Source organism: Bubalus kerabau, chromosome 19 (assembly GCF_029407905.1).
Source record: "Bubalus kerabau isolate K-KA32 ecotype Philippines breed swamp buffalo chromosome 19, PCC_UOA_SB_1v2, whole genome shotgun sequence".
NCBI classification, from domain to species: Eukaryota; Metazoa; Chordata; class Mammalia; order Artiodactyla; family Bovidae; genus Bubalus; species Bubalus kerabau.
Window position 1 is genome coordinate 27,649,038 of NC_073642.1, and position 26,006 is coordinate 27,675,043.

General features: G+C 48.0%; 1 protein-coding gene across 3 annotated transcripts in view; it reads left to right on the top strand.

Moving 5' to 3' along the window:
- The first annotated feature begins 11,998 nt into the window (after window positions 1-11,998).
- IL16 (interleukin 16) overlaps window positions 11,999-26,006 on the top strand; it is a 110,259-nt gene continuing 96,251 nt past the window's right edge. For all 3 annotated transcript variants that reach the window (XM_055555755.1, XM_055555756.1, XM_055555757.1), the window contains exon 1: window positions 11,999-12,659. In XM_055555755.1, coding sequence (XP_055411730.1) covers window positions 12,620-12,659 — 40 coding nt within the window. In that variant the 5' untranslated portion in view covers window positions 11,999-12,619. The remainder of the gene's footprint in view (window positions 12,660-26,006) is intronic.

A 26,006-nucleotide genomic window follows, 5' to 3' on the forward strand; every position in this document is an offset into this window, starting at 1 on the left:
GAGATGATAGCGTCAGAAATGGGATTGAGAAAGACTTCAGAGTGGCCAAAGGCAAATTCAGATTCAGGGTGTGGTACCCAGTGCCGTGTCCAGTTGGAAGCAGGGCAAAAATCAAATGAAAGGTGTGGGTCTGACACCTATAATTAAAATTTCCCTCTGATTTTTATGCCTCAGAGCAAACAGAGGAAGGGTAGGAGCTTCATGCTTGTGGCTCTAGGTGGCCTGAAGGCAGCCGCTGTTGTAATGCGTGAGAGAGGCTTGGGAACATGAAATAAACAAATACACAGCTCTAGGAACCAAGTCTTGAAAGAACAGTGGGTGTGGCTCCTGGAAGATGGAACTGGAAAGTGACTACTGAGTCGTCTGAGAGTCAGACTGCCAAAAAAAAAAAAAGAACCCTGGCCTTAGAAAGCCTGTGATTATTTGAGACTTTTAACCCTCTAAGCACCCTGAAACTCCAACCATGCACAGGCATCAAAAAGGCTGAGGAAAGCAGCCCCCAAGGGACATAGGCTTTCCAACATCTACTGCACAGGTGGCCAAGGAGGCAATGGAAAATGGAGAACTTTCCAAAAGGTGTCCTTGACGAGCAGTAAATAATTGCAGTGCCCTCTGAGAGCAGTTGTTGTTGTTCAGTCACTCAATTGTGTCCCCATGGACTGCAGCACACCAGCCTTTCCTGTCCTTCACTATCTCCCGAAGTTTCTCAAACTCATGTCCATTGAGTCGGTGATGCCATTCCAACCGTCTCATTCTCTGCCATGCCCGTTCATTTACAGAGTGTCAGTGACTGTTTTTGCATTACAATGGCAGGGTTGAATAGCTGTAGCAGAGACCTCATGGCCCACAAGCCTAACATATTTACTTTCTGGCCCTGAAGAAGTTTGCCGACGCCTGCTCTAGAAAGATGCTTCTCAGAACCGAGAGCAGCCGCTTCTGACTTGATACAAGGACCCATGTGTCTGCTGGAGATTCTGATCTTTTGAGCCGGGGGCTATAAATTGATGGGGCGAGGGGTCATCGCTCATGGGCTGGAAGTGTTTTCTTTCTGCAAGAAGGGAGAAAAGGAATATTTGGTGACCAGACTGTAGCTGAGACATTGAGTGCTCACTGAACATCCATGTGCTCTTTCTAACTGCCCACCGGTTGGGCATGGTCAGAGGATAAGTTCTAGACAGTTGATCATGAATGAAAATGACATGTGTCAAGTCTGGCCTGAGGCCTTGAAAAGCCCATGTATAAGTCTCTGTGCTGTCTTGTCCTCTGTTCTGTAACTCTGAATTCAACTAGTGTTGCGATGGTGGAGACGCAGGAAGGAGACAGCCTGGGTCCCTGAGTCACCACCTGGAAAGGGCTGCCTTGGAGAGTGGCCTGGGTTGCATCAGATTTTGTACTGATGAGAAATAAACTTCTGTTGGGATTAAAGTGCTGAGAGTTGAGGATTGATTTTGTTATTGCAGCTGAAGCTGATATTCTTCAAGAAAAATAATATTTTTATTGAATTACAGCTGACATACGACATTAATTTCAGGTGTACAACACAGTGATTCAATATTTGGATATATTGTGATATGATCACCACACTAAGTCTAGTTAACATTCATCATCAGGCATAGTTACAGAATTGTTTTTCTTGTGTTGAGAACTTTTAAAATCTATTCTTAGTAACTTTCAAATATGCAAGGCAATATTATTAACCTTGGGCTTCCCTGGTGGCTCAGAGGTAAAGAATCTGCCTGCCAATGCAGGAGACACGAGTTTGATCCCTCGGTTGGGAAAATCCCCTGGAGAAGGAAATGGCAACCCACCCCAGTATTTTTGCCTGGGAAATTCCATGGATAGAGGAACCTGGCAGGCTACTATTCATGAAGTCACAAGGCGTCAGACACGACTAAGCACGCTCACACACATAACTTATTTATAACTGGAAGTTTATATCTCTTAACTCCCTTCACTCATTTTGCTTACGCCCCTTCTACCACCCCACCCTGGCTGCCCACCTCCAGCAACCACTAATCTGTTGTCTGTATCTATGAGCTTGGGGTTTCTTTTGTTTTGTTTTTTCAGGTTTCACACATAAGAGAAATCATACTCTATTTTTCTCTGTCTGACTTCTTTCACTTAGCATCCTGCTCTCAAGGACCATCCATGTTGTTACAAATAGCAAGATTTCATTCTTTTTATGGGTAAATAATATTCCACTGTGTGTGTGTGAAGAGGAGCCTGTTGGGCTCCTCTATCCATGGAATTTTCCAGGCAAGAATACTGGAGTGGGTAGCAGTTCACCAGGGAATCTTTCCAACCGAGGGATGGAACCAAGGTCTCCTGCACTGCAGGCAGATTCTTTACCATCTGAGCCACCAGGGAAGCCCCTAAATAAACAAAATATATATGTGTTATATATGTATGTATGTATATATATATAAAGTTATTTGTCTTTATTCATTCATCCATTGATGGACACCTAACTGGTTGCCATGTCTTGACTGTTGTGAAAAATACTGCAGTGAACATAGGGGTGTATATATCTTTTCAAACTAGTGTTTCTGTTTTCTTTGGGTAAATATCAGAAGTGGAATTGTTGGATCATGTGCTAGTTCTATTTCTGATTTCTTGAGGAACCTCCATACTGTTTTCCACGCTGGCCGCACCACCTTACATTCCCACACAGAGTGCACAAGGGTTCCCTTCTCTCCACATCCTCACCAGCACCTGCCGCTTCTCATCTTTTTGGTACCAGCCATTCTAACAGGTGTGAGGTGACATACTATTGTGGTTTTGATTTGCATTTCTCTCATGATTAATGGTGTTGAGCACCTTTTCATATACTGAAACTGCTGTTCTATGTGATAGAATATACATCACACTATGGAATAATTTAAAATAAATCGAGTTTATACTTGTATATAGTTATTATTCAGTTATGCAGTTTTGTACTTAGAGAATTAATAGCTTTGCATGCCATGTAAAATAGTCTTTGAAACACAACTTTTAATAACTTTCTAATACATCATTATTTCTTTGATAATGCACAGAGCTTAAAAAAGCATGGTGAGAAAGACAAGTTCATCCATTGTGTGTAAAAGGGTGCATACATATGTGCTAAGTTGCTTCAGTGGTGTCCAACTCTTTATGACCCTCTGGACCATAGCCTTCCAGGCTTCCCTGTCCCTGGGATTCTCCAGGTTAAGAATAATGGAATGTGTTGCCATGCCCTCCTCCAGTGGATCTTCCCAACCTAGGGATCAAACCCGCGTCTCTTATGTCTCCTGCATTGGCAGGTGGGTTCTTTACCACTAGCGCCACCTGGGAAGCCCGGTATAAAAGAGTAACTTTGCAATTTTCCTGAAATACAATTTAACACTGTGTGTCTTTCCTGTGATCCAGTAATTCTATATCTGGAAACTTATCATCAGGCAATAATAAGAGATGTGGACAAAAACGGATACACAAAAGATTTTTGTTTTAGCTTTATAATATCAGAGTTGGAAATCATCTAAAATGTTCAACAGGAAGCAAACAGTTACATCACCTACAGCATCTCTGCGGGCGCTGCCTGTTTGTTGATGTGGCTTGTTTAGCATCAGATGCTTGCAGCTTGAGGCATGGAACATATATCTGATCTATAAGTACATATGGGATGCGCCCCCTTCACACTGTACCTCTTCATTCCCTGCTGACTGCTTTACGATTAGGGATGCGGCTGGCCAAGGCTTGTCTCCTTTTCAATTCTCTGGCAACTCATGACTTCTGGCTGCAAAGATTCTTCAGATGGTGTCTTGGACATCAAACAGCGACAGCCCAACATTTGGTTACATAAAGTGCAAATGAATCATGAACACGTGGATTATATTTCCGTTCAAATACACAGGGATTTCAATTTATGGGAAATGGACTGTGGGCTGCACGAATTAGCACTAGGTTTGGGAAATTGGTTGAAACCCTGACCAGATCCTCAGTTTAGTTATATCCATCTGCTCTCCCCACCCCTCCTCCCGCCCCAATCCCCCTCCTTAGCACCCTAGAAATGACAGCTGTTTCGTTCCAGGGGATGCTAAAAGCTAGTCTCTTCTCCAAGAAAGACGGGAGGCCAACTTGATTTGCCAGAGGTTCCTGAAGTTTATTTCTTTTGTCCCAAAGCCAACGACGACTAAACAAAATACAAAACGGACCCTCCCTTCCCCTTGGCTTCTGTATTGGAACTTTCTTAATTTTTATTTCTCTCTTTAGTTTCTTCTCTGCCTTAATGTTGCATGTCTCTTCCAGTGCTGATCCCTTAAATGTTGGAATTTCCTGAGGCTCCCTCCTGAGCCCATTGTCCTTATTGTATTTTGTGCGTGCTCAGACGTGTCCAACTCTGTGCAGTCTCAAGGATTGTAGCACACCAGGCTCCTCTGTCCATGGGATTTTCCCTGCAAGAATGCTGGAGTGGGTTGCCATGCCCCCTTCCAGAGGATCTTCCTGACCCAGAGATTGAACCCACATCTCGTGTGTCTCCTGCATTGGCAGGTATGTTCCTTACCACTAGTGCCACCTGGGAAGCCCCAGTTGCTTAGCTGCAAATGGAATCCTGCAGAGAACAAGGACAGCAGCTGATTAAGGTGTGGAGGACAGGGGTTAGGGAGGATCAGAGACTAGAACAGCAGAAGGAAGAGGAAAGGGGACCCATGGCCCTAGAGGAACAGCTGCTGTGTCCCCCACAGACAGCACAGACTCAGAGACAACCACCAAGAGAGCTCCAGGCCGGCAGGGAGGCTGACGGCTCCCTGATGTTTCTCCGGACTCTGGGGCCAGTGTCAGGGGAAGGAGGTGTGAAGTGGCCTGGGAGTGAGACTGCCTTCAAGATCAAACTTAATGCCATCTCCTCCATGAAGTCTAGTCTACAGCAGGGGTCCTCAGCCTCCAGGTCATGGACCGGTGGGTATCTCCTGTCAGATCAGCGGCGGCATTATATTAGAAATAAAGTGCACAACAAATGTAATGTGCTCCATGTACCCCAACGTTCATGTAGCACTATTTACAACAGCCAGGACGTGGAAGCAACCTAGATGTCCATTGACAGATGACTGAATAAGTAATCTGTGGTACATACATGCAATGGAATATTACTCAGCCATAAAAAGGAATGCATTTGACTCAGTTCGAATAAGGTGGATGAAGCTAGAGCCTATTATCCAGAGTGAAGTAAGCCAGAAATACAAATCTTGTTTGTTAATGCATATATATGGAATCCAGAAAGATGGTACTGAAGACTGCTGTCTTCATAGCAGTGAAGACACAGACATAGAGAACAGATTTGTGGACACAGGTTGAGAGGGGGAAGGAGAGGGAGGGATGGATGGAGGGAGCAGCAGAGAAACCTGTACACTACCACATATAAAATAGACAGCCAGTGGGAAGCTGCTATATGACACAGGGCACTCAAACCAGTGCTCTGTGACAACTTAGAGGGGTGGGATGGGGAGGGAGGTGGGAAGGAGGTTCAGGAAGGAGGGGACCTATATATACCTACGGCTGATTCATGCTGATGGATGGCAGAAACAAACTCAGTATTGTAAAGCAGTTATCCTCCAATAAAAAATAAATTAATTAAAAATATATAATGTGCTTGAATCAACCCCAAACCATCCCTGGCATTTTCAGTCTGTGGAAGAACTATCTTCCATGAAATCCATCCCTAGTGCCCAAAAGGTTGGGGACCGCTGTGTGTTCTCATCACTGGGGTTCCTGTCCCTCTTTGAGCACGCTCCAGACCCTTAAGCCAGTCCAGTCCTCCCCCACTCTGCGTCCTCAGCTCCCCAGTGTCCTCCCACTCTGCCTTTTGGACACTGGACTGGATCTAGGCTTCACAACTTGGCTCTTGGACTTCCCTTGAGAATAAGCTCTGGCCTTTGGTGCTGCCTTCCTGTACTTCAGACTGCCTTGGAGAGGATGCCTGGCCTTGGGTGGATCCTGGGCCTCTGTTGAGTTGGCATATATCTAGGCACATCTAGTTCCCCCTGGAGAGGTGGGATTCAGACAGTGGTCCTTTGTCTCCCTGGCTTAGGACTCGGTCAGTGTCCATTTCAGCATCCCTGCTGAGCCTCTCCAAGGTCTCCTCAGCTGGACCACTGAGTAATCTCTCCACTGCAAGACTGAACTCACACGACCTTCCAAATAGTGGGGTTATTACCTATCCATCACCTCCAGGGAGAGCAAAGACAGGACACCCCAGGGATTACCATGAGATTTTCATGTTTGTTCTGGTTCCCAAATCATCTCTGTGCCCCACTGGGTCCCCAATGCTTCCTGCATCCCTGCCTGGGCTGGTGCTGCTATTTCTGTCCTTCTTGCTCCCTGAGCTACAGCACTCAGCCTGGCTGGAGCTCATGGTCAGCCAGCCAGAGGGTGGCCTCTAGAATCTGTGGACAACTTGTTAGTTCCTTCCCTACCTTCTTGTCTAGTTTGGAGGAGGTAACCAGGCTTTTTTTTTTTTTTTTAATTTTATTGGAGTGTAGTTGCTTCACAGTGTTGTATTAGTTTCTGCTATACTGCAAAGTGAATCAGCTATGTGGTAGTTTAGTTACTAAGTCGTGCCCGACTCTTTGTGACCCCATGGACTGTAGCCCACCAGTCTCCTCTGTCCATGGGAATTCCCAGGCAGGAATGCTGGAATGGGCTGCTCTTTCCTCCTCCAGGGGATCTTGCTGAGTTAAGGACTGAGTGTGTCTCCTGCATTGGCAGGAGTGTTCTTTACCACTGAGACACCTGGGAAAACTCATATTCTCTTATATTCTGTGTTTATAATTGAGACTGTGTCATTTGACCCCATCTCCATTCACTTGGGTTAGGGGTGTCTTCAGAGAGGACTGTCGTTGTTCAGTCGCTGAGTCACGTCTGACTCTTTGTGACCCCATGGACTGCAGCACACCAGGCCTCCCTGTCCATCACCATCTCCCAGAGTATGCCCAAGTTCATGTCCAATGAATCGATGATGCCATCCAACCATCTCCTCCTCTGTCGTCCCCTTCTCCTCTTGCCTTCAATCTTTCCCAGCATCAGGGTCTTTTCCAATGAGTCGGCTGTTCACATCAGGTGGCCAAAGCATTGGAGCTTCAGCTTCAGCATCAGTCCTTCCAATGAATATTCAGGGTTGGTTTCCTTTAGGATTGACTGTTTTGATCTCCTTGCCTTCCAGGGGACTCTCAAGAGTCTTCTCCAATACCATAGTTTGAAAGCATCACTTCTTCAGCACTCTACCTTCTTTATTGTTCAGCTCTAACATCCGTACATATATAAATGTGTTCCTTTTGGAAAAGTAGGAAATGCAGAGAAAAAGAAATGAAAAGCACTTATAATCCCTCTCACTAGCCAGAGATAATCTGTTTATGTTGTGGCATATACTATCAATGATAATCTATTTTCAGAAAAAAATGCGATTTTCCATATTTCTCTGTTATTGAACTTAACTCTTTAACCCCCATTTTTCTGGACAGTGGGTTTTTAAAAATATTTATTTACCTGGCTGCACTGGGTCTTAGTTGCAGCACTTGGGACTTTTAGCTGTGGCATGTGGGATCTAGTTCCCCAACCAGGGATTGAACCCAGGCCCCTGGCATTGGGAGTATGGATTCTTCGACTCTGGACCACCAGGCAAATCCTGAAGATGGAAAATGGATTTTGCTAATCCAAAGTAAATTTAGTCATTCCTGGTTTACTCCCGATTTTAGTCAGGTCTCCTCTGGGTTCCTGCTCAGCCAGTTGAGGGTCTCCCTGCCTGGTTGTTATGTGAGATGATGGCACTGGGGAATGTGTACAGAGCCTGTGGTCCCCTCTTTGAGGCATTCTCTGTAGAGGGAGCTGCCAGCTTCTCCTTTGTCCGAGAGGTTCCATCCCCTCCGTGTTAGCCATCCAGGGATCTTATTCTCTCACCACAAAGGTCACCCTGCTTTGTCCACATCCAGCCGTCTGGGGCTCTTGGGTCAGCTGGGGCCTTCAGGTATTCTGGGCATCTCTTCCAAGTTCACCTCTTCAGGGAACTTTCAGCTCCTCTCTCCCACCCTACCTCCATCCTCCCATGGGAACCCAAGGGACTGTTCCAGGATCTTGGTCTAACCATCCCAAGTGAACATTTCCAATCTGAGTTGGCTCAGGACACTCAAATGAGGCTCTTTCCTCCCAGTATTTCAGGCAGAAAGTGGGACCCAGGTCTCCGTGTTATGTCTTATCCCTAATATGTACTATCTGTGTGTCTTGGTGCCAACCACAAAGGGGCAGAAGTGAGGAGTTCCTCTGCAGCCATGTGTTCTTTGAAACTCATCTTCCCTTCACTTGGGAAGACTTTTATCTTCTTTCAAATAAGAAAATAGCCTCTCTTATATCATCAAGTGTTTTTCCCAAATCTGTGGGTTTATGGTATAAATTTTGTGCTCTGTATCCTCCAGACTTTGCTCTTTGTAGTCCAGGCCAAGCTTTCATCATTGAAGAAACAAACAAAACACACACAAATTCAAATGTGTCAGTGTCCTATTGCTGCGGTAACAAATTGCCACAAAATGAGTAGCTTAAAACAATACATAGAGGGACTTCCCTGGTGGTCCAGTAGGTGGGACTCTGCCTGCCAATGCAGGGGACATGGGTTCGATCCCTGCTCCAGAAAGATCCCATGTGCCACAGGGTAACTAAGCCCGAGTGCCACAGCTACTGAGCACTTGCTCTAGAATCTGTGAGCTGTAACTACTGAAGCCTGCATGCCCTAGAGTCCATGCTGTACAATGAGAGAAGCCACTGCAGTGAAAAGCCTGAGCACCGCAACTAGAGAGTAGCCCTTGCTCATTGCAACTAGAGAAAGCTCAGCACAGCAGTGAAGACCCAGCACAGCCATAAATAAATAAATTGATTAAAAGACACCAACACAAACTATCTTAAAGTGCTGGAAGTCAAAAGTCCAAATTGGGTCTCCATGGGGTAGAATGAAAAGTGTTGGCGGAGTTAGCATTCTTATCTGGGCGCTGGAGGGAAGAATCCTTTCCCTTGCTTTTGCTGGCTTCTGGAGGCCGTCTCCATCCTTGGCTTATGGCCCCCATCCGCATCATCAAAGACAGCAGTGTCGCTTCTTCAAGACTCTGTCTAACTCTGACCTCCTCTTCTGCCTCCCTATCCCACTTTTAAGGACACTTCTGACTTTATTGGGCCCACCTGGGCCATCTAGGATAATCCCTTTATTTTATTTTAATTGGAATATAGTTGCTTTACATTGTTGTGTTAGTTTCTGCTGTACCACAAAGTGAATCAGCTATATATATATATATATATATATATATATATGTATATATATATCGTCTCTCTTAAGCCTGCCTCCCACACTGTCCATCCCACCCCTCTAGGTCATCACAGAGCACTGAGCTGAGCTCCCTGAGCTATACAGCAACTTCCCCCTAGCTATCTATTTTACACATGGTGGTGTGTAAAGGTCAATGCTACTCTCTCAGTTTGTCCCTCTCTGATTAGCAACCTTAATCCCCTCTTGCATGTAACATAGCATGTTCACAGGTCCCTGAAAATAGCATGTGGACATCTTTGGAGGGGCCACTCTTCTGCCTACTAATCAAGTAATAATTCCTTTGTCAAAGGCTTAATTCATATGATCAAAAGCTATGACCTTCAGAAGTATAGTCTTTGTTATTGATTTAACAAAGTTTACTTTGGAGTCCCAAAGCCAGTGATTTAACTTAAAAAAATTTTTTTTAATTTAAAAATGTTTCTACCATCCTATAAGTGTTATGAATTGAAAGCTATTGCTATTCTCTGACTTTGAGAATAACCTAATGGATATTGGAAAACTTAATGGATACTGGGAAGCCCATGAAGAAAAAGAAAAATCCCTCTTTTTTTTTTTTTTCTGGCCATGCTTTGACATGTGTGATCTTAGTTCTTCAACCAGGATGGACTCTGTGGCCCCTGCAGTGGGAGTGGAGAGTCTTAACCACTGAACCACCAGGGAAGTACTTCCCCACCCCCCACATCCCTCAATTTTAGTTCTCCAAATTTAATTTTGCTTCATGAATATGGATCACACTACACACTCTGTGTTTGTTACCTGATTTAATTCGCTTAGTGATGTAATACATTTCTGACAATGTTGTTGTTGTTCAGTTGCTCAGTTGTGTCTGACTCTTTTGCGAGCCCATGGACTGTAGCCCCAGGCTCCTCTGTCCATGAAATTCTTCAGGCAAGAATACTGGAGCGGGATGCCATTTTCTTCTCCAGGGGATCTTCCTAACCCAGGGATCAAACCCAACTCTCCTGCCACTAGCAAGTGGGTTCATTACCCCTGAGCCATCAGGAAAGCCCTTCTATGACAATAAATCTTTATTACATCATTTTAATTTCTGCAGACTATTCCCCTGTCTAGCTGGCTTCCCATTGCTGACGCACCTGGGAACCACTAGAATGCAAGGCCAGTGTCTGGCCCTCGTGGTTCCTTGTGCATAGAGTACCTGCAGCATGCTGCAGGTCCATGGCCTGGGCAGTCAGTTGGTTACTACGAGCAAGGTAGAGCAGGCAGCAGGAAGCACCAGCTCTGGATCCAAACCCTCATCCTGGAAGAAGGATGACCTTCGGGGAACTGTTCTGACTCCAGGTGCTGACAGCAGAGGTTTTTTTTTCTTTTTTTTTCCCCCTGGCACCCTGGAGCACTGCCCAGAGAAATGATTATTTGAGGGAGGTGGGAGGTGGGGAGGCAGAGTGGTCACAGTGACCTGGAGGTGGTTTAATTGAGTGATGGTGATTCAAGACTCTGAACAGTGGTGCTGAGTGAAGTTAGACAGAGAAGGAGGGACATTATTTGACATCCCTTATGGGAAGAATCTTTAAAAAGAGGTGATAAGAATGAACTTATTTACAAAACAGACTCACAGACTTAGAGAAGGATCTTATGGTTGCCAGAGGGAAGGATATGGGGGAGGGATAGTTATGGAGTTTGGGATGGACCTGTGCATACTGCTATATTTAAAATGGGTCACCAACAAGGATCTACTGTACAGCATAGGGAACTCTGCTCAATGTTATACAGCAGCCTGGATGGGAGGCGAGTTTGGCGGAGAATGGATACATGTATATGTATGGCTCAGTGAGTCCCTTTGCTGTTCACCTGAAACTATCACAGCATTGTTAATCGGTTACACCCCAATAAAAAATTTAAAAAGTTTTATTTAAAAAAGACTATGAACGGGGACTTCCCTGGTGGTCCAGTGGCTAAGACTCTGCGCTCCCAAGGCAGGGGACCCAGATTTGATCCCTGGTCAGGGAACTAGATCCCTCATGCAACTAAGATCTGGTGCAGCCAAATAAATATTTTTTAAAAAGCTATGAATGGGGGGAGTGACATCAGTCAGGAGGCCAGAGGCATCCATGGCAGGAGCTCACCCCTAGAAGACCTGGGCCACTTGGCAGGTGACAGGTAACCCAGGAGCTGACGCTCCTGCTCAGGGTCTGTCAGTCCTGCTTCCCTGGTGGTTTTTTCTCTATCAAACATAGCAGGCTTTTACTTGCGTCTGCTGTCACATTGCCATGTCCTGAAAACCATCACATGTCTCCCCAGCTTTCGGCCCCGACTCTTTGCCCACTTACTGTATATTCTTTTGGTCTTTCTGGTGGGGGGAATCCAAGGATTTCTTTAACCCAGCAATCAAATCGGTCATTTAAAATAATAGTATGCCTTGTCCAAGTCTAAAAATAGATCCTTCAGGGTATGGGAAGGCTAACAAGGGGAAGTTGGGCAGAGAACACTGCGCAAGTTTTGGAGCCCAGTTCCCCAGGGCTGTGTCCACTTTTCTTTCATCCCTCCTCCTCTTGACAAGGGCGGGAGTCAGGGCGCCTTCTGTTTGTCTTGATTCAAGTCAGCCTCCACCTTCCCCCGAGCCCAACTGCCCTTCGCAGGACACAGACTGCATTCACCCCGCCTCACTCCACCCCAGCCTCGCGCGAATTTTATGAAAGCCGTTTTCACTGGGATTCAACAGGCGCTGTGTGTGTGTGGCGTGTGTGAAGGAGAAAATGAATCACTTCGACTTTGGGCAAGGACTGGAGGTGTCGTGTTTGTCCCTTGCAATGACATAAACACACCAGAACTCATTAAGAAGAAAAAAAAAAGATTGAGGGTGGGAAGTTGTGGGGGAACGGACTCCAGCCCTTGGGATGATCTGAAAAGTTCAGCACGTTTTCCATACATTAGACCTCAGAGAGCATCGTGTTCTGCCCGCTCGCAACGGACTCCCAGTCCAAGGGAAAGTTTGAGGTTTTACATTTCTGTTTGTGGTACAGGAAAAGGCTTGTGATCTGAGGGCTTGATTCAGTGAAATTACATCGCCTTCTACACATTCGCTTCTCAAGGAGGGCAGGAGTTGGAAGCAACTGTTTTGAGACGTTAAAGATTTGCTGGCAGAGGGAAAGGGATTTTTTTTTTCTTCCCTCCCTGCCGGCGGGGGGGAGAAACAGTTCTAACGAGGAGTTACTTTGTAATTTTAACTCCCATTCAAATACTCCCAGCCCTAGAAGCTGCTGTTGATCCCCCAAGACTTCTTGATCCGAACCCAGAGGGACCAGTCACTGCTCTCCCACATCCTCAGAGCCCCCCGACATGAGTTTGCAGAAGAGGGTCTTCCCACGAAAGGAGAATGGTGAGTGGGGCTGAATCACGGGGAGGTGGAGATGGAGGGTTTGACTTTTTCTTTTTGACATTCTCCCAGAGGAGTGGAAGCATAGAAAAGCATTGTTGGGGTTATACTGTGTTGTGTTTGTGTGTGCGTGTGTGTGTGTGTGCGTGTGTGGTGCAGTCCCTCCCTGTCTGTCTGCGTTGTCCTCGCGGAGGCTGGCTGAGTGCTCACTAGGCTGCTTGTCAGAAGGGTGAAGGGTGGGCTTTATTGCAGGACCACCCAAAGGGGATGAGAGAAAGCCCTGGCTAGGGCAGCCGGTTTGTACCTGCTCTTCCTTCCTCTGTGAGGGGTCTTGGCAACTTTCAGGGGCAAGGGCATCGATGTCAAATGTCCAAAGTTGTCAGAGTCCCCACGGCTGTGCTCCGGCTTCTAACAGGATGCAGAACAGGAGGGGATGCTGCTCAGCGTCTGGGGGAGACAGGAGAGCATGTCTCTGGAGCAGGGACCCCCTCAGAGCCTTCTCGGATCTAAGTGCTGAGAGGGGCGCCAGGTACTCGGGCCAGACTCCCTGCCTTGCCGCAGGTACAGCCTCTGCAATGGATCAGATGGTTTCTTATAACAACCTCCTTCTTTCACTCCGGAAACATAAACAAACAGGCATCAGGGGAAAGGATTTTAACCCCTCAGCCCAGCTTTTAAAGTCAACACTGGCAAAGCTTCAGCTCTGTTGTAACTTTGGCAGAAGAGAATAAACACGTGGTTTTCTTTTAAAAAAGAAAGAGAAGCAAGTCAAAGGCACATTTCTGACTTTTCTAGCTCCAGGAGGAAGATACGGCCGAGAGGCTGGAACCCTGAGATCCATTTGGTTAGGTTCCATTAAAGTGTCTCTGACTTCAGAAGAAAGGCAGTGGAGCATAGGGACCAAGACCCCAGGGCTGCATGGTCTGGCTATTGAGATGGAACCTTAGCTCTAAGATGAATGGGCTAGTTGGTTTGGGGAAAGGTAATTAACCTCTCGGGGCTTTCCTGTTGGCTCAGTGGTAAAGAATCTGCTTGCCAGTACAGGAGACATGGGTTCGATCTCCCTGGTTTGGGAAGATCCCCTGAAGGAGGTTATGACTACCCACTCCAGTATTCTTGACTGGAGAATCCCATGGACAGAGGAGCCTGGTGGGCTACAGTCCATAGGGTTGCAAAGAGTCGGACATGACTGAGTGAATAACACTTCACCCCACCACCAATTTTCTATTTGTCAATCTACAGAGAGTGCAGCTGCTTTCTCAGACACTTGGAATTCATTCTCAACAGATTATTTAGCGCAGTCTCTGCTTCAGGCACTGTGCTGGGCTCTGAGGATATACTGGGAAACTGGAGATAAAAAGCACACATACACATCAATATGATGACAAGAGGATTCGTCACTATGAGAGGCTCTCACTGGGGAACTGGCCTAGTCTGGTGGTCAGGGTGGGCCTCCCTAAGAAGGCGCCAGTTGAGTTGTGTGTGGAGCTTCGGGAGTTAGGTTGGGTGCAGAGGTAGAGAAGCAATAAGAAATGAACTGTCTCAGATCTTATGAGCTTAACATCACCTCTGTGTGCTTTGTAAACATCTGTCCATCAGTCTGTTTTCCTCACAGCATCTTTCAAAATATCATCCTGGTGGGACTTCGCTGGTGGTCCAGTGCCTGAGTACCCACCTTGCAGTGCGGGGGAAACGGGTTCAATGCCTGGTCTGGGAAGATCCCACATTCCTTGGGGCAGCTAAGCCCTCGAGCCACAACAAAAGATCCTGCATGCTGCAACTAAGACCGAGGCAGTCAAATAAAATTTAAAAAAATTTTTTAAAGCATCCTGGTGACTTGTCAGTGCAGGGAAAAAAGAGGTTTTGCTGGTGGAGCCAGGCCTCAAGAGCCCTTCTCTCTGTGTGTCAGCCCGTTATCTCTCTTCCCCACATCTGCTGGCCAACCCTGGAGGGTGCCTCTTAGAAATCTCTCTGTAAATACCAGCACCTCCCTCCACCTGGGGGCTTTCAGCACAGGTGCTGATTTAGGACCCTGATGGGCATGGACTCACTGGATCTTCCCCTGCATCCCTATGAGGCAATGTGTGCACTAGTCACTCAATCGTGTCTGACTCTCTGTGACCCCATGGACTGTAGCCCACCAGATTACTCTGTCCATGGAATTCTCCAGGCAAGAATACTGGAATGGGTTTCCATGCCCTTCTCCAGAGGATCTTGCCAACCCAGGGATTGAACCCAGGTCTCCCATATTGCAGGCCGATTCTTTACAGTCTGAGCGAGACAATGGGGAAAGCCTTGTCTTTATTATAAGGTGAGCAGAAATGGGACCTGGGGAGCTTATCCAAATGGTGAGCAGCAGGACTGAGGTTTGAACCCAGGCAGCTCTGTTTCATGCTAAAGTGTGAATTCTTAGCATGTGGCTGAAAAATAATGACAGCGATCCTTAGACACATAACAGACCAATTGCCATGCTGATGTTTCTACTTGGCGTTAGGCTTCTCAGTTCCTGTGAAGTTATTGGAACCATCACCATTATGGCGTCAGAAAACCACATCAGGGACACAATTGATTTCATACCTCCCCCAGTTATCAACTTAGCTTGCTTTCAATTGTGTTCTTTCCAAAATATTATTATCAAAAATGTTCAAACATATAGGGAAGTGGAAAGAATTGTAGTCAACAAGCATATACCTACTATTTGATTCTACAAGCAATGTTTCTTTGCCTTGTTACGTGACTATCCATCCCACCAACCCTCTATCCACCACCCATGCATCCATCTTATTTTTTTTAATTTTTAAAAATATATTCATTTATTTTGACTGCACTGGGTCACTGTTGCTGTGCACAGGCCTTCTGTAGTTGTGGTGAGTGGAGGCTACTCTCTAGCTGTGCGCAGGCTTCTTCTTGCAGTGGCTTCTCTTGTTGCAGAGCACGGACTCTGGGGCACATGGGCTCAGTAGTTGCGGTGCAAGGGCTTAGTTGCCCCTCAGTACGTGGGATCTTCCAGACCAGGGATGGAACTCATGTCCCCTGTCTTGCAAGGTGGATTCTTAACCACTGGACCAGCAGGGAAGTTCCCATCTTATATTTTTAATACATTTCCAAATAAGTTTCAGGCACCCCTACACTTCACTTCTAAACACTTCAGCATGTCTATAATGAAAACAAGCTCAGTATTTTCTGGCTGTTCTTCTTTCAGGTAAAGTTTACACACAGTGAAATGTATGTACCATTCGATTAATCTTGAAAAACAGATACACCTGAGAAACTTACCTTGTTAGGAACATTACTCTCAACCCAGAAGGCTCTCCCATGTTCTTCCTCAGTTGCTTTCAGTTTTTACTAATATTAATAACATATTATGTGCCACTAGATGTAAAGACCTAATTTAATAAAATACAGTGAGAGTTGGACCATAAAGAAAGCTGAGAGCTGAAGAACTGATGCTTTCATATTGTGTTGCTGAGAAGACTCTCGAGAGTCCCTTGGACTTCAAAGAGAGCAGACCAGTCCATCCTAAAAGAAATCAACCCTAAATATTCCTTGGAAGGACTGATGCTGAAGCTGAATCTCCAATACTTTGGCCACCTGATGCGATGAGCTGACTCATTAGAAAAGATCCTGATGCTGGGAAAGATTGGGGGTAGGAGGAGAAGGGGACGACAGAGGATGAGATGGTTGGATGGCATCACCGACTCAATGGACATGAGTTTGAGCAAGCTCCGGGAGATAGTGAAGGGCAGGGAAGCCTGGTGCGCTGCTGTCCATGGAGTGGCAGAGTCAGACACGACTGAGAGACTAAACAACAGCAACCAAGTACAGCACTGCTTCATCCTATGCTGGTCTCATGGGCAGAGCCCTTGGTGGCAAAAGTGCCCAGCTCTGCTGGGTAGACCTCACAGTGAGTTCAAGTGCAGATTTTGGCTGGGGTTTGGGGAGAAGGGAGCAGCATCAAGCAGATGGTTTTGGGGGGCAGAGGAGAAGCAGGTACAGATAATGGTGCAGGCTGGGTGTAGGGTTGGAGTGGGGCTCCAGGCTCTGACAGCAAGGTTAGGAATAGGCCAGGACAGAGGAGACAGAGCAGGTGCCCTTCATGGGAACTGGACGCTTGGGTGGCAAAGAGAACCATGTCAAGGCTCTGTATATACTCACGTGTCCCAGGGCCTCACGTGGGGTCCCCTTGGAGGGTCCCCTCCCCAGGCCTTTTTCACAGGAGATGCCCTGTATGTCCTGCTGCAGACCAGGCTGGTCCAGGAATTGGAGCCCGTGCAAGCATCTGTCCCTGGGAAGATGAACATGGGAGCAGCCAGAATGGGTATCACACAGGGTAGGGTGTATGCATTTTAATGTCTGAATGGCTGAGATGGTATGAGATGAAAACGGGCTTCTGGCTCCTGCACCCTGCCTTCTGTCCTGGTCGAGGATGGCATCTAGGGTACCATAGGTGGAGTGCTGCTGGACGAAGGCAACACTGATGCTTCTTGAAACAGCACCATGCATCAGGCAGTGAGAACCTTCCTATTGAAATCTTTTTTGAAAATTGATTTTTATTTATTAAAGCTGTGCTGGGTATTCATTGCTATGTAGGCTTTCCTCTAGTTGCAGTGAGCAGCGGCCTCTAGTCATCGCAGTGCGAGGGCTTCTCATTGTGGTGGCTTCTCTTGTGGAGCATGGGCTCTAGACGCACAGGCTCTAGATTCATAGGCTCTAGACACACAGTTTCAATAGTTGCAGTGTCTGGGCTCAGTAGTTGTGGTACATGGGCTTAGTTGCTCCATGGCATGTGGGATCCTCTTGGACCAAGGATTGAACCCGTGTCTCCTGCATTGGAGGTGGGTTTTGTATTTATATTTTTTTAGTTTTTTTAAAAAAATTATTTATTTTTAATGGAAGGATAATTGCTTTACAGTATTATGTTGGTTTCTGCCAAACATCAACATGAATCAGCCACAGGTATTCGTATGTCCCGTCCCTCTTGAACCACCCTCCCACCTCCCTCCCCATCCCACCCCTCTAGGTTGTTACAGAACCCCCATTTGAGTTCTTTGAGTCATACAGCAAATTCACACTGGCTCTCTATTTTACATATGGCAATGTATGTTTCCACGAGAGTCCCTTGGAGAAACTCCAAGTTCCAAGGAGATCCAACCAGTCCATCCTAAAGGAGATCTTCCTGAGTATTCATTGGAAGGACTGATGCTGAAGCTGAAACTCCAATACTTTGGCCACCTGATGCGAAGAACTGACTCATCTGAAAAGACCCTGATGCTGGGAAAGATTGAAGGCAGGAGGAGAAGGGGACAATTGAGGATGAGATGGTTGGATGGCATCACCGACTCAATGAACATGAGTTTGAGTAGGCTCCAGGAGTTGGTGATGGACAGGGAAGCATGGCGTGCTGCAGTCCGTGGGGTTGCAAAGAGTCGGACACGGCTGAGGGGCTGAACTGGATTGAACTGAGTGTGTGTTTCCATTTTACTCTCCGTACATCCCACTCTCCCCTCCCACCCCCTCCTGCCCCACCTCGTGTCCCTAAGTCTGTTCTCTATGTCTGTGTCTCCACTGCTGCCAGCACGTGGATTCTTTACCACTGAGCCACCAGGGAAGCCTTTAAAAGGCTGATAATAACACATGTTACAAAGGAGATAGCTGAAGCTCAGAAGGGGGCATGGCTTATCCCAGGCCGCACAGCCAGTCAGCAACAACCTGAGAGTAAGAGTTCAGGCCTCTGAACTCCTGGACCATGGTGGGCTTTTCCCGCCATACCCTTCCTGTGACTGGAGGGTGCATACGCATACCTGGGCATGCAGTTAGTTATATTTGCCTGTCTCTGTCCCTATTATATCTGACCTGTGCATATATCTCTCTATGCATCTGACCACAGAGACATCTGACCTCTCTCCCTCCTTCCTCTTGCCTTTTTTTCCTGTTTTTTTTTTTTTTTTTTTCTCTTCTCATTCCTTCCTCCAATAGCTATTTAACATCCAGGGACTGTGCAGGGCTACAGAGAGAGAGAAGACACAGTCCCTGGCATCAGGGATCTCACAGTAAATGGATAAGACCCTGATGAGAGAGCTTTGAGATGACAGCAGAGCAGCCCCTAATTCCATTGGTGAATTGGGATGGAGGTATCATGGAAGACTTCCTGGAGGAGGTGGCTCTGAGCCAAACATGAGAGCCGGCTGAGAAGCAGGGGCTCTGTGAGTTAGAAAAGGGCAGCATATGCATGTGCTGAGGTGCGGAAGTGGGAGAAGGCACGAAGCCTCCGGAGGAGTTTCCAGCCTGGGGGAGATGAGCCTGTGACCTCGGGCGGGAATTGAACATTTTTACTTATTGAGTCAGTCATATCATGACAATAACAAATTAAGAAAAGAAAGCAGGGATTTCTTCATCTTTAAAAACGTTGCTTTCTGAAGCAAGTCAGGAAGCGACTTTCCTGCGATAACTGTGTGGGCAGGAGGACTGCAGGAGAGGGCCTGGCTGTTCCCTCCCAACCCTGGCTCACCCCTCGTCCTGTCTGAACACATACTGAACAGAGCTGGGCCCCTGGCTCAGAGAGCTCCAGCATCCTGTAAGAGCCAGAAAAGATGAGGGACTCAACTATGTCTACACCCTTATAAGAGGCAAGACCCCAGACTGAACACATGGTTCCTGCCTAAACCTTGTGGAATGGAAACAGCCCCCACCTCCATCCTGTCCTGGGTGTGTCAGTCATGCATGAAAACCTGGCCTTTTCTTGTGGCCGGGTGGAGGGCAAGCAAGCACACCGTGTGCAAACCTTCCTGATCAGGGCCTGGAAAAAGCACCACCCAAACACCAACCTTTCCCTCTCTCTTTGGTGCTTAACCCTTTCTCAACCTCCAGCCCCTGTGCCTGGGCTGGGGGTGGGGTAGGAATTTCCAGATTGCTCAACTCCGCCTGGTTTGTTTATTCAGTGTTTATTCCAAGGGCCAGAATGGCCTAGACTTTGTTGTTAGATAACCTTGGGCTCAAATGCTGGCTCCGTGCCTTGGGAAAGCCTGTTACCAGCTGGTGCCTCCTCTTTCTCCCTTCCCCATCCAGAAAATAGGAATAATGAATAGCACCAACCCTATAAGTTAACTGTGGAGATGGATGCTGTGTCGACAGTACTTAGTAGGGTGGCTCAGAGCAAGTGCTTCGCGAATGACAGTTGTTGCTGTTATTTTTGGCCGCATCACACAGCATGTAGGATCTTAGTTCCCTGAACAGGGATCGAACTTGTGCCCCTGCAGTGGAAGCTCAGAATCATAACCACTGGACTGCTAGGGAAGTCCCAGTTGTTACTGTTATTAACCAGTCAAGCTTCTGTACCTCCAGGGGTTCCATCCTGTAGCTGTGAATTAAACCAAGTGATTCTGCTTGTCCAATCCAAAGGGCCACTGATGCTCTCAGAAGTAAACTCTCTTCTCTCAGAGAGAACTTGCTCCCTCTTTTCTTATCTGTGGCTTTGAGAAACTAGGAGAGAGGGTCAAATAGGTTAAGTTCCATCTAAACCTGAGCATAATCACCTATATTAGATTAAGAAAATGTCTTCCAGAACTCCCTGTAGACTCTAAAATACAAACAAATGTAGATGCTCATTACCTGGCATTAGTCATTTATTTATTCATTCAGTTTGGGGTTGATTCATTCACCAAGTGTTTACTGAGTTCTTCTGGACCAGCCATGCCCTAGGGCTGCAGACCCCGCAGTGAACAAATCTGATGAATTCCTCCTGTCTGGGGTGTTTGCACTCTAAATGGGACGGAGAAATACAAACCACAGACCAAATAGACTGCAGGACACCTTCAGATGGTGACGAGTTCTATGAAGAAAGTAAAGGAGATATACCACATCTTTTTTATCCATTCCTCTGTCGATGGACATCTAGGTTGCTTCCATGTCCTGGCTATTGTAAACAGTGCAGCAATGAACATTGAGGTACAAGTGTCTTTTCTGAATTATGGTTTTCTCTGGGCTTATGCCCACAAGTGGGATTGCTAGGTCATATGGTAGCTCTGTTTTTAGTTTTTTAAGAAATCTCTGCTCTGTTCTCCATAGTGGCTGTACCATCTTACATTCTCACCAACAATGTAGGAGAGTTCCCTTTTCTCCACACCCTCTCCAGCATTTATTGTTTGTAGATTTTTTTTTTAATGATGGCTATTCTGATGGGAGTGAGGTGATAGCTCATTGCAGTTTTGATTGTGTTTCCGTAATAATTAGTAATGTTGAGCATCTCTTCATGTGTTTTTTGGCCCTCACGGTGGGAGTTTTTAATTCCATTTGGCAGCTGAGTGAACCAAGGCTGAGACATGACCGACATCCCACAGTAGGAGCTGGCCAAGCTTGGTGTGTGGTTTGGGGGCCCCCACTTCTCACCCACGTGGGGCTCTCCAGATGCATCCTCCCAGCTTTCTTCAGGCACGAGCTCACCTTTGGGGAGTGTCGGAAGCAGAGGGGAGGTTCTCCTTTTCCTGGAAGAGTCCCAGGTGGCACGGATGTCTCCACTAGGAGAGAAACCGCACTCAGTGAAGGTCTGGGCCGGAATGAATTCACCTGCTGGGAGTGAGCAGGTGGGTGTCATCTGAAGATGGAAAGCAGGACCTGGATTCAGACACAAGGACAAAGTGTGGGAGGAAGGCTGTAGGGCCCGCAGAGGCTGTGGGATCTGGAAGGGCCAGGCTGGCCTCCTGGGCTGCCAGATCGCCCCCAGCCTTTCTCTGCCAGTGAAGCAGCCTTTGTGGTCTACCCCTGGGCTTAAGCCCTGACTGCATCGCAGGTGTGAGCAGAGCAGGCGACACTGACCAAGGTTCCCTGCACTTTATACAGTTTTATTTATTTTTGGCTGTGCTGGGTCTTCATTGCTGCACAGGCTTTCTCCAGTTGTGACGAGCAGGGGCTCCTCTCTAGTTGTGGTGCACAGTCTTCTTATCGCGGCGGCTTCTCTTGTTGTGGAGCACGGGCTCTAGGGCACACAGGCTTCAGTAGTTGCGGCTCCCAGACTCTAGAGCACAGGCTCAGCAGTTGTAGTGCTTAGCTGCTCCATGGCATAGGAGATCTTCCCAACCCAGGGATAAAACCAGCATCTCCTGCATTGCAGGCAGATTCTTTACCACTGAACCACCAGGGAAGCCCTGCACTTGAGAAGTTACTCCACTGCACCCCAGACTCAGCCCTGCCATGTGGAACTGCCCCCCACACCCGTTGACAAAGGCAGCTTTATCCCCAAAGCTCCTCCCTTGTGACCATGGGCCCCATCCCAACGATGGCCAGATTTCCAAAGCCTTGCATGGCTTCCCACGGATTGCACCTACACCCTCATTAAAGCCCCCAGCCAGCCCTGAAACATTTGGTGGTGAGCGTCAGAAAGCATTCCGTTTGTTAGAAGAGAGGGTCACACAAAAGTCCCAGCCTGGTCCATACAAACAGCTCACAGAGGCCGTGCTTAGGCCAAAAGTGTGGGATGGTCTTTAAGGGGCAGACGGGTTAAATGTCACCCTTAGATCAGGCTCTCCAGGGGGACATGCGGGGGAAAAGCACTCTGCCCACGTGATGAGAGTCCCAGTAGGACACACAGAAGTGCCTTGTCCCCTGATGCTGTGGTTCTCAACTTGCTCTACATAAGTGAAGTCCTTGGTTCTTGAACTTGTGCCTGTGTGCTCAGTCATGTCCGACTGTATGCAACCCCATGGACTTCAGCCTGCCAGGCTCCTCTGTCTATGGGATTCTCCAGGCAAGAATACTGGAGTGGTTTGCCACTTCCTTCTCCAGGGGATCTTCCCAATCCAGGGATTCAGCTTGTGTCTCCTGCATTGGCAGATGGATTCTTTACCACTGAGCCATCTGGGAAACTCCCTTGAACTTGAGCAAGCACCAGATGATCCTGGAGGGCTTATAAAATGGAGTGCCAGGCCAGGCCCCATCCTCAGAGATTCTGATTCTGGAGGACTAGGTGCAGCTTAAGAATTGGTATTTCTGGAAGAATCTTCCATGAGTTCAAACTTGTTACATAACTTATTTTTTCCATTGTTTTCCCTGGGGCATCCCTATTGATGCTGACAACTGGCTCGGGGACATCAGGCTTGGGACAGACAGGCTCCCAAAAGCCAGTTTCTTTCTCTCTCTCTCTTTTTTAAAAACATGTATTTGGCTCTACCACATCTTAGGGCTTCCCAGGCAGTGCTAGTGGTAAAGAACCTGTCTGCTAATGCAGGAGACACAAGAGACATGGGTTTGATCCCTGGGTCAGGAAGAATTCCATGGACAGAGGAACCTGGCCGTCTACAGTCCATGGAATCGCAAACAGACACAACTGAAGTGACTTAGCATGCATGCATGCACCACGTTGTGCCGTGCAAACTCTTAGGTGTGGCATGTGGGATCTAGTTCCCCAACCAGGGATTGAATCTAGGCCCCCTGCAGTGGGAGCATGGACCACCAGGGAAGTCCCAATACGATGCCATGAAGAGAGCCAGGGCTTTGGGGTTGGGTGGATCTTGATTAGACACCTGGCTTGACATCTTGCTACCTACGTGGCCTCTGGAAAGTCACTAGATTTTTGCTGAACCAGTAATGGGCTATGACCCTGGGTGTCCAGGTCTGGCACTTAGTAGGTGCTCAATGAATTTCTATGCAGTGACTTTTCACCTGTAAAATGAATGTAGTGATATTAAAAGATCCATGGCAGGATGGTGTGAGCTGACCTTATGCCAGGCTCTCTGAGACACTGGGTCATGACCTTCCTGACCTCCCAGCCACTTCTGGGTTATCCAGGGAAGGCAGGGGTTGCCTGGGACCACAAGGAGGAGCCTTGCCGGGTTCTGGGCTTCTGGGCGGCACTGGCCTCCTGCGTATTCTCTGCCAGCCCAGCAGATGGTGGACTTTGTTCTGAGTCCGAGCTTCCCAGCGCTGGCAGCCCGGCCCTTTTGGACCAAGCCACTTCCCACGGAGAAGTCAGATGGCTCAGGTCGGGAGTCTCCGAGCTGGCCAATGACAGGTTGGCCACATTTGCCCAGAGTCACCTGTCCAGAGCAGGTGCTGAGAACGGTGTCAGATCTCAGGATCTGATTCAGAGAGCAGCCTCTGGGTGAAAAGGAGCATCCATTTCTCATTTCTTGCTGCCTCTGACCCCAGCCTGGGCCCTGGCTTTCCCAGGATAAATGATGCTGTGGTCCCGGCTGGGCAGTTGGAGAGGGAAGCCAAGGAGGGCGCAGCCCCAGGGGCTGTGAGCAGAGAGGTAGGTGGGCCCGGGAGAGAAAATGTCCCTTGAGCAGCAGTTCTGACCAGGAGGTGGTTCACAGAGTCAGGAGGCTGGCTTCTCTGACCTGCATGGGGGCAGAGCATGGTTGCTGGATCTTGGTTTCCTATTCGGCAGCTGTGCTGGGGTTGGGCAGGAGCAGAAGCCGGTCACTGGGGTGGGACTCGTGGGCCACCTTTGCAGAGTGAGGGGAGGAGGAAGCCATCTGGGAGGTCAGATGTGCTGCGGGCAGTCATTTGTCCTCACTTTACAGCCCCGGGAGCTACTGGTTTGGGGATTTCTACCTTAACAGCCAAGACCTCATCTTGGGGCTGGAGATGTGCAAGGAAGCAGGAGGAAGGGTGGAGAGGAGTGGGTGGAGGCAGCCCAAAGGAGACTTCCCCTGCTGCCTGCCAAGCTTCCTCTCCCCCAGGTGGGCACGGTGCATGGACAGCTCTGACACTGGCCTTGGGAAGGCTGTCAGTCACTGCACTTGCTCTAGATGAGGGTCCACTTGCTTTGGACTAATTCTGTGTGGTTTCACTCACACAGTTGGGTTGGTGCTTGTTGGTTGATAAATGTGCTTGCTCTCTGTTGTCAGAGGACTCAGCAGATTTCTTGCTCCCTATGAACGCAAGGAAACATCCACTTCCTTCTCATGCCAGGTGCAATCCTCCCATTTCTGGCTGAGCCCCTTGAAGGCTGCACCTTTGTCTCAAGAGCCCAGTGCCAAGCCTTCCCCATTTCCCCAAGCAGCCCTTGGTCCAGGTTGCTGAGGAGGACAGGATGGCTCCATTCCTTTCCTCTCTTCCATTCACTCTCCTTTTAAAAGTGATTTATTTATTTTTGGTTGGACTGGGTCTTTGTTGCTGTGTGCAGGCTTTCTCTAGTTGGGGCAAGTGGGGGTTACTCTTTAGTAGTGATGCACAGGCTTCTCCTTGCGATGACTTCTCTTGTTGCGGAGCACGGGCTCTAGGGCTCAGGCTCAGTAGTTGTGGTGCACTGGTTTAGTCGCCCCATGGCATGTGGAATCTTCTGGGACTAGGGAATGAACCCTTGTCCCCTGCATTGGCAGGCAGATGCTTAACCATTTGACCACCAGGGAAGTCCCTTCTGTTCTCTTTTATGTCCCCAAGTTAAGTGGCAGTCAACTTGTATGACCACAGTTGAGGGCACCTCCTGTATTCCAAACATGATGAGGGCATGAGCTATCAGGGTGGGCCAGCCCCCTCTTCGAAGCCCACTGGTGTTTATTATGGTTTCCAGTGGGTGGAAAGAAGTACCCGGGCTCGGAAAATGGCATCCAGGTGGTGGTGATTGACGGAAGGCCCAGGCAGATGCTGAACCACACCAGCTTCAGGAACACCATCCTGCAGGGCATCCCTTGGCAGCTCTTCAATTACATGGTGACCATCCCTGACAAGTGAGTCTGGCTGAGGCCCCCTCCCTGTCCCTGGGGCCTGCATCATAGTCCAGGCTGAGGAAGCTTAGGGAGCCTTCACACACTGCCAATGGCTTCCCAGGTGGCTCGGCAGGTAAAGAATCTGGCTGCCAATGCAGGAGACACTACTTCGATCCCTGGATTGGGAAGATTCCCTGGGGAAGGAAATGGCAACCTACTCCAGTATTCTTTCCTGGAGAATCCCATGGACAGAGGAGCCTGGCAGGCTACAGTCCATGGGATTGCAAAGAGTCGAACATGACTTAGCAACTAAATCACCACCATAAAAATTCATTTGTAAGCAATTAGAAGCAGAATCGGAGAAGGCAATGGCACCCCACTCCAGTACTCTTGCCTGGAAAATCCCATGGACGGAGGAGCCTGATGGGCTGCAGTCCATGGGGTCGCTAAGAGTCAGACACGACTGAGCGACCTCACTTTCACTTTTCACTTTCATGCATTGGAGAAGGAAATGGCAACCCACTCCAGTGTTCTTGCCTGGAGCATCCCAGGGACAGGGGAGCCTGGTGGGCTGCCGTCTATGGGGTCGCACAGAGTCAGACACGACTGAAGCAACTTAGCAGTAGCAGAAGCAGAATCATTCAGACTGAAGGCAGGCCAGAAGTTTGAGACCTGCCTTCTTGCCGAACTCTCCATTCCTCTTTCT